This window comes from Chironomus tepperi, unplaced genomic scaffold (assembly GCF_022539635.2).
Source record: "Chironomus tepperi strain 1889 unplaced genomic scaffold, CSIRO-AGI_Ctep_v1 contig_48, whole genome shotgun sequence".
Taxonomy (NCBI): domain Eukaryota; kingdom Metazoa; phylum Arthropoda; class Insecta; order Diptera; family Chironomidae; genus Chironomus; species Chironomus tepperi.
Genome location: NW_027226170.1, coordinates 1,017,063 through 1,025,822, shown reverse-complemented (window position 1 = coordinate 1,025,822; position 8,760 = coordinate 1,017,063). Strand labels below are relative to the sequence as shown.

The 8,760-nt window shown below is 32.3% G+C and overlaps 1 protein-coding gene and 1 long non-coding RNA gene across 2 annotated transcripts; both read right to left on the bottom strand.

Annotated features, from left to right (window-relative positions):
• Window positions 1-4,612: 4,612 nt before the first annotated feature.
• LOC139099825 (uncharacterized) lies at window positions 4,613-5,452 on the bottom strand. The gene is made up of 2 exons (XR_011545368.1): window positions 5,261-5,452; window positions 4,613-4,815 (listed from the first exon to the last, which is right to left on the bottom strand). It is a non-coding gene; the product is annotated as an uncharacterized lncRNA (long non-coding RNA).
• A 1,332-nt stretch (window positions 5,453-6,784) lies between these two features.
• osk (oskar) lies at window positions 6,785-8,358 on the bottom strand. The gene is made up of 2 exons (XM_070652526.1): window positions 8,230-8,358; window positions 6,785-8,172 (listed from the first exon to the last, which is right to left on the bottom strand). Exons 1-2 carry the CDS (start codon window positions 8,330-8,332, stop codon window positions 7,196-7,198), a joined length of 1,080 nt encoding a protein of 359 aa, XP_070508627.1. The 5' UTR covers window positions 8,333-8,358; the 3' UTR covers window positions 6,785-7,195.
• Between the last annotated feature and the right edge of the window lie 402 nt (window positions 8,359-8,760).

The window sequence follows — 8,760 nt, the reverse complement described above, 5'->3', positions numbered from 1 at the left end:
ACACATTGTAAGACATAAGATGTTCTAAAAAAGTCGAAACTAGATTTCCTTTCAATTTTTCATTTAAGAAAAACCTTCTCGCAATAAATTTCCATTACATTGCATGTGTACATAAAAAGTACAGCATAAAATGATTAAAACAAATGAGCTTTTAATATAAAAGTAGAAAGTGAGTGAGAAAGATTTTTTTAACTTTTGTGCTTTGTCAGGAACGAATGATTTTCTTATTCTGCTGCTTTATGCGATAAAGCATAACTTAAAGAAGCTAAAATAGCTCATGATACAAGGATAAAGTTTTTCTTCTTTTTTTATAGGAATTCCAGTGGGGAAAATGTTTTAATTGAAAATTATTTTGATAAGGGAGTTCCTTTTGTCTTTTTATAAAAGTTTTAAGCGATACACTTTCTATGCTTGAGGTTATAGCTTATTTTTCATTTTTTGTTTGTTTGCTGCAGTCTCAAAGATAATTTTTTTAAGTTATGCTGTATTAAAATATATTACGTGTGCTTTTATTGCGCTGCAAATTTTTCATTCTTTATTCCGTGTATGGATAACATGATAGGAGAACAACTATTGCTGTGAACGAAATGAATTTGTGGTTATAGATTAAAAGACCATTCCAGAAACCAAATCACAAATTAGGAAACACAAAAAGTGGTTTTTAAGCAGAGAGTAAAGCTGATTTTATTGGCTAAAGGCTGTTTTGGTATTTTTAGGACCGTATCTAGCAATCTTAAAACCATTTCCGTTATTAGAACTGTTCTCTTCATGAAATACTGAAGTTCTAATTCATTTTGACACTTCAAATGATATTTTTGCTTGCATTTTAATTGAGTTACTTCAGGGGCGTAGCTACTTACTCACTTACTTCGCTGGTCTTACAGATCAGTAGTGATCCAAGACCTCCCATGATTTCTTAGCTTGTTGTTAAGGATGTCGGCTTACTAGGCCAACGAACCGTGTATTAACCAAGGCCTTATCCGACTCCTTCCACTATGTGGCTTGGATTGACGGTCTCCATCGCGAGAAGGTGAGGTTGATACATGGTAGAGTTAAGCTAGGTGTGACGACAACCATATTAATTACGCGGTCAGCACCTATAGAAGACCAGCGTAGCTAGAATCATTTTATTTATGAAATGCCCAGAAACATCTTTACTGTATTTGTGGGTCAGACGGAACTATGTGCATGAGTTCGGATGAAAGGTTCAATCTGAGAACAAACACATGGGAGCCAATAAGTTCTATGAATTCTAGACGCTCTACCCACGAAGTCGTTGAAGCTTGAATGTTTCTACATGCTTTTGGTAAGACTTTTCAATTATAACAGTACAGAACTCTGGTTGACCTCGAAGTATCCTCCATCAAACCCCTCTGACTACGCTCCTATGTTGCATCCCTAATTAATTGCATTTTTGCAGTCCTTAATCAAATTATCTACAAAAATGTTAGAATTAATTAAGTCAAATAAGTTTTAAATCCTAAAATTCCCCAAAATTTTAAAATTAAATTTGATAATTTTAAGCAAATTTTAATTAATTCTGTAGTGGAAGTTTTATTAACCATTTTAAGATTAATTTTAAGGATATTAGAAATAATTTATAAAATTATTAAATTTTTCAGTTGTTTTGGTAGTTCTAAAAACTAATTTTGTTATCTTCGTTATTTTGGTTGAAACTTTTTTGTTAATAATTTACAAAAATTAATTAATTTTCGTGATCTAAAAACTGTCAATCAAATTGTTTTATTTTTATCTAAATCAGTGGTGGACAACCTGTGTACCGCGGCACTCTAGTGAGCTTGAATTTGAAAATGCCATGAAAGGTACGCCTTGTGCGGTTTTAGTCGAAGCTTATAACCAAGGTGTGCCGCGAAAAATTAAAGGTTGCCCACCACTGATCTAAATTATTGCAGAAGTAAAAATCTCAAAATTTTATTCAATTCGTATCGTCCCTCGATACGTTATCAAGATCTGATTCATTGCCATACCAGACCAAAACAAAAATTCGAAAAAAATATTAAAGTGATCAATTTAATCGATAAATTATAAGGACCATATTTGTGCTCGCTTTAGCTATGCTTTATGCTCCAATACTTTTCATTTATGTATGTCTAAGCTTATTGAAAGTTAGAAGCAGAACAAAAAAAAAAAGAAGCAAAATTAAAGTAAAAAAGTAACAACAAAAAAGATTGCTGTAAATTAATTTTAAGACTGTGATAGAGATTTCTTCTATTCGAGAGTGGAACCGGTGTGCAGATGAAAAGGAAATTTACGAGACAAAGAATTATGTACCTTGCAGTTTCTTACTGAAAATGCATTTAGTTAACACACACACATCATCAGATTTGGCAAATTTATTATTTTCTCTTTCTCATAGTTTTAAATTTAGGGTTGTTGATTAGGTATCTGTGACTATGTGTGTCTGAGAGAGATGGTAAATGGACAAAAACAGAGTATAACCAAAATAGCATAAATTGATGTTGGATCCGGTTTAATTTCGACCACATGTCAGAATCACGCTGGTCTGGGACTGGATTTTAGATCGATTAATCGACTTGTGCTGTTCAGTAAAAGTGTAGGCAATCACACACAGTTAGACTGCTGAATAATTTGCAATGTCACAGGTCTTAGGAAGATCTGGTTCAAAGTATGTTTAAACTTTTCCCTAAAACAGAGTAAAATGATGAGCAACCCGAGTATATACGCATATTCTCAATTATCATATTACGGTACCTAAAGAGTATGATCATTGAGCGTTGCTTGTATGATAGAGCAACGCTAACTAATTCGCTAGATGTGCAAGCTCTCGAAGGCATGCTCTTTGTCTGTTAAGGTATAAATCTGTGACAAATCCTAAGCTATTCTGTCGAGCAATGTAGCCAGTATATTTCAAAACTAGTGTCATCTTTAATAGTTCTGCTCCAGATTTAGTCATGTCTACTGTCTGCTCATCACCCTTTGGACAATGAGCATACTCACCGTGTTAGTTCTATGCAGAATTAGAAGTCGACTTGAATTTTGTATGGATTCAAATCAACTTGAGTTCAAGTTCTATTGGGTCGACTTCGAATTCCAGTTCTATGCGAATCGAGTTTTTATTGTCTGTCCTCATAAGAACTTAATTCACCTTCATATGCCTGTCTGATTTTGCATCATTAATCAATCATCTCACAGACACCAACCCTGATTTACAATTTTTTTAAAGAAATACCTTACATTTTTGTCATTATGTTTTCCTACATTTAACTCTATTGAGTTCAATGATAAATCACTCGACATAACTGATTAAGTTTTTCGCCACATTAATTTTAATGATGGGAAATTTATCACTGATAAAAAACTGTATGTTTTGGAAGAAGCGGTAAACTGAAACTTTTGGCAACTATTAACTTACATTTATAAAAATAATAAAGAATGACATAGCAATGATATAAAACAAGTATTCAGGTTAATTAAAGGAACCAATCAAGCATATATAAAAATAGAAAAAAATAACAAATTTTACAATTTTTCGCATTTAAAATTAAATTAAATAAAAATAATCGCCGACTAGATATGACATAAAAAATTTCCACTGCCATAACGCGTTTGAAAATCATAAAAACATAAAATTTTTAAACTTATCAGCATAGATATTCCAAAAAAAGGAACTAGTAAGCATTAATTAATAAATTCCATCTCCTTTACTAGCTTTTCATAAAAAACATTAAAATGAAAACAATTTTTTCATTTAAAATCATTTGCATAGAGCAGTGGTGAACAACCTGCGAGACGCGGCACTCAAGTGTTATGCCATGAACCGTATGCTGTATGCGGTTTTGGTTGAGGTTTATCACCAAGGTGTGCCTCGATAAATAAAAGGTTGTGCACCACTGGCTTAGAGTTTTACATACAAAAAAAGCATAGAAAATGAATGAAATACAAAAACATTGATGTTAAACATTTAATTGATGGTATATCAGGGATATATCAAGATAGAAATTATGAAGTGAATTAATAAAATGAAAAAAAAAAAATCTGCATAAATGTGATGAATTTTTAATTACTTTTCCTTCTCTTTTTATCCATAAATTACAGTTATTACAGCTGTTGGAAATTCACATTTCATTATGAAGCAAGGCAAGTACATTGGATGTACCTTTTATGTTTATAAAAACTTATAATTGCATACATAAGACGTGATGTACTCTACAATATACACAGTTACAATAAGTGTGCGCAAGATTTTGTAAATGACATTAAGGTTTAACTAATTATTGACAGCCTAAAAATGTATAATACCGTAGGAAAGTATTAATCAGATTCAGATTCGACTGAATCCAAGTAGACTTGCGTCGACTCGACCCAGAAGAAAAATCACTCGACTCAAGATGACTCGAAAAAAAAATTAGTGGAATCGACTCAACCTACGTCGAGTGTCGTCTTCTTTAAAAAACCGATTCGAATTCACTTGACTTCTACCTATGAGTCCAGAATAGAATAGACTATATGTTCGAAATACTATAAAACACTATCACGACCTTCTACAACTACCTAAATATTTACACTACACATTTATAAAAGCAATAACTGATCTACACTCACTACAGATTGCACTGATAAAAATGAAAAATTCATTCCATTAATTTTATTATAGTTGGTTACCATTTCCTTAAAGTAATTGCCTTGCTTACAGTGATATAATTTTACAAATTTTCCCTTATCCATCTCAAGTGAGTTGAAGTTCTAATGAAAACAGATGGATATGAACCGCAAGGACGAATAGTCCATGAAGCAACTCCGATGACTGTGTTACGAAAAACTAGAGGTCCTCCACTGTGAAGGAAATTGAGATTAAGTTTAAAATTAGTATTGAAGACTTGACAGGATAATGGATCGCAGCAGTTTGGAATTGTGAGAAAAGCAGGCAAAATAACACGGATAGACAGTATAACATTTGATATTGGAAATCAGTCAGTGATAGATGCAGCTTGGATCCAGCCTCAGACGTCACTTAATAGAAGCCATGTACTACAGGTCTAGTTGTAAGCAAGACAGATATTGTTCTGCTCTGCACGATGACTCCTCATATTGTCTTGCCCATTTCTGTCAGAAACAAATTTAACTCAATGTCTATCATGTTTCCGACAGAAAATGACAATGGCCATTTCCGCTCTGTTTTTCTCGCAAATTCCTTCAAAATTCATTGCATATTGCTTGTTGTGAATTCTCGAAATTCCTCAAGCAATTACGTCTATTTCTAGCGTATCACAATACTTACGAATCGCCAGCACAAATTCCAGAATTTTGATTATTCTGAACGCCTGTTGTACAAATTTTCTCGTTCGTTATCCACCCTCGTGCCATTGTATTTTGATGAAGTGCGGAACAGGCATTATTTGAAATTGTTGTCATTTCGAGAGTTTGTAAGCTTGAGGCTAAATCACTTTCCTGTTCTGTTAATCCCCATCCTAATATTTTTATATGTAATTAATCATTTGGTGACACATTCATTAAAAAGAGGAAGTACCTGTTATTGTAACCCTTTCATTTCCACTGACTGGGAAGCTACTGCCGAGTGAAATCGGCCGTACGCGTGATGAGAATGTGATTGGAAAAAGTGTACGAATGACTGCAATATCCGCAACAATAGCATTGTATATTCCTCTATAGTCAGGATGCATAAACGTGTGAGAAACTCGTAGCTGTGATCCATCTTGTCCATTAAGACGACTTCCGCCTACACTTATTGTAATTTCTTGTGGATGTGATAATATACAATGTGCTGCCTACATTAAATGGAACTGATTAATTAGTCAATTAATTAAATTCAGTCATGTTACTTACAGTTAATATACTCCGAAAATTAATGATTGCACCACCGCATGTGAAGACATCATTCGTATAAATTCCAGCCATATACGGATAGGCATTGATCGATGCATCCAGTCCATTAATTAATTGTCGATTCACTTGTGAAAAAGCAGTGCCAAAGACACAAAAAATCAAAATTAGCTGTTTCATCTTTGGTGGTCTACAAAAGACTAGACAATATGTCCAATAAATTTATAACAACAATTTCTTATCATAATTAACTTGATTTATATTTCTGCATTATCGAAGTTCTTATGAAATTTTTTCTACGTTTGTGGAACTGATAAGAGTTTAAAATTGAGTGTAGCATATCCGGAACTATGCCACTTGTTGTTTTATGAATGAAAGTTGCGTGTTTTCATTTAAGGCTTATCAAATGTTTGTATCTATGAAATGGATTAGTAAGGAATGTTTAGTTCCTCTGTTGCTGTGTTTAAAACTTAATTTTAAATTGATGTTGAATGAAATTCAAATACCTAAAATAACGGCTTTTTCAAATTTGAATTAATGTAGAATTTCCGTTAAAATTCAAATTTTCTCCCCTCACAAAGCGAAGCTTCAATTTCAAATTTTCCAGTAAAATATGACGTAGAGTTGTTGCTTCATGGAAAGTCCCGGTTTCTAGAAAAACTATCAAAACATTATTAATGTCAATAAGCGTATGCCAATGACATGACACTACATGACTGAACTAAAAATATCTAAGAAAAGAAAACATTTTTGCAAAATGTAAGGAACAAGCAATTGTTTCCTGTAAAATTGTAGCAAGAAAATAAAAGCTTTCTGATAAGATATGAAACGTGTGTTGAACTTGACAAGGAAACAAGTAATTGTGTTGTCAAGTTGCAGTCGTTGCTGCTACTGTAATAAAATACATTTTTTGTGCATTTTAAATTTTTCTGATGTATTATTAAGGAACGAGGAAAATTATATAAAGCATAGAGTAAAGAGATGTGGATAATTATGGACTAAATATTATGCATCGATGCATTTACAATATAAACTTTATCTATTTCTTATCACTTCTATTGAATTTTTGATTGTGAAATTTTCGTTTGGCTTCCAAGGTTTTTGTACGAAAATTTCACGATGAAAAATTCATTGGACATACTTAAAATTAATTTCATAAGATGCAATAAAGTGCATTTTCTTTTTTTGTTCTTAATCTAAAGACGTATCTGCAATTACTTTAGACAATAAATAACGGTAATTTTGGTGGTTATTTCACAACAGAATTACAGAAAAAATTGAATTAAATGAGCTCATTGAAAATTTATGGCCATAAATTCTCATGAAATATTAAAAGTCATTTCTCTTAAAACGACGACACAGAAGGGATTACTTAAATATAATTATGTGAGATATTCCCTGTAGCAACTAAAGCCATTCCAAGGTTTTTGATTAGCATATCATAAACTCTATCTCGACCATCCTTTGACCAAAGAACGAGCATCTTGTTGAAACCGCTGACATATCTTGGGATTTCCAAATAATAATGTGGCAGGAAATCATCGCTGTTGCCGTTTTTAAAGCATTTGTTGAGGTCTATCGACGCAATCCCAAAAGGATTATTAGTAATATACATATTAAATCCTTTTAATGTTTCCTTTCGGTTTCCAAGTAAATAATTTGGAAGTATAGCAAGTGTACACAAAATAGGTTTGATATTTTTCTCAGCACATGCTTGCATCAATAATGTCATGTCTTGCATCATTTCAATCAATTCTCGACCCATTGCAATATCAATTGAACCAACGTAAATTATTGCTGTTTTATGACGATCATCCTCAATCTCCTTAATTTTATACATTGCATCCTTAATCGTCATTCCTGACATGCAAAAACCTGACTGTAATCTTCCTCTTTGTTTTGAAGCACTGTAGCCTAACTTGTAAATTGATACTCCCAAAAAGAAATCGTCACCGATTAACAAAGATCCATACAAATTCGGTGCACCCATAAGTCTTTGTGGACGATTTTCACTCTTGCTCCTGGATTTTGAATTTTTATTTGGTTGCTCTTTAAATCTTACAGATCTTGCCTGACGAGGTTTTGTTGGTGTTGTTGGTTCATCATTTTCCGGTGCTGAACGAGAACGTTTGACTGTTTGACATATTAACGGCGATGATGTCTTTCTTTTACTTTCGTTTGATACTGTTGATGAAACTTCATTCATTATTGGCTTCTGTATGAAATAATATTGTTGATTATTCTTTGATGCTGTTCCGATAGATTCGATTTGTGTAAGCCATTCATGTATTGCGTCATCATTTACATCAGAAAATGGGATATCTGTTGCATGCTTTTCCTTATATTCCTCTGTAAATTAAGCAAGCATATTAAATGAATACATTTACAACCTTTTAACTTATTTACTTTTTAATTCTTGAAGTGATAATGGATTTTGGTGTGAATCCAAAATATCCAGAACAAGACTTCGCCGGGCTTTATAGTAATGAATACCACTGAATTGATCCATAATAACTAATATATTTACTGCACAATATAAACAAGTATAGATTAAAAACACAATAAAATCAGCAATAAATCGATCACTGCAGTGTCTTAAAAATGTATTGAACACGTTGAAAACAATCAAATGTGTTGAAAGATCCAGTAAGGATATTTTGTACATTGAAAATGCCATTTTCAAACAGTTTTGTGATTATTTAATTATTCACAAACAACTGAAATGTTTAAAAGATAACTTTAGAATCTACTAGGCTAGCTAGTATCAAGTCTTTGTGCTGTAATTAAGAAAATTGTGAGTTACAATTTATATCCTTGCAAAAATGACGACATAATTGACAATGGATTAAATTTAAAAAATAACCGTTTTTATGACAGTTTTTCTGGAATTTTTGAATCCAATATTTCCGTTAAAATTTTAAAAATCCGTAATTTTTA

Bases quoted from the DNA above. Each gene is read 5' to 3' on its own strand.
- osk (XM_070652526.1), bottom strand. From the start codon at position 8,332: ATGGATCAATTCAGTGGTATTCATTACTATAAAGCCCGGCGAAGTCTT. The intron at 8,173-8,229 runs GTAAATAAGTTA...CTTAATTTACAG, and splicing joins ATCACTTCAAGAATTAAAAA to AGGAATATAAGGAAAAGCAT.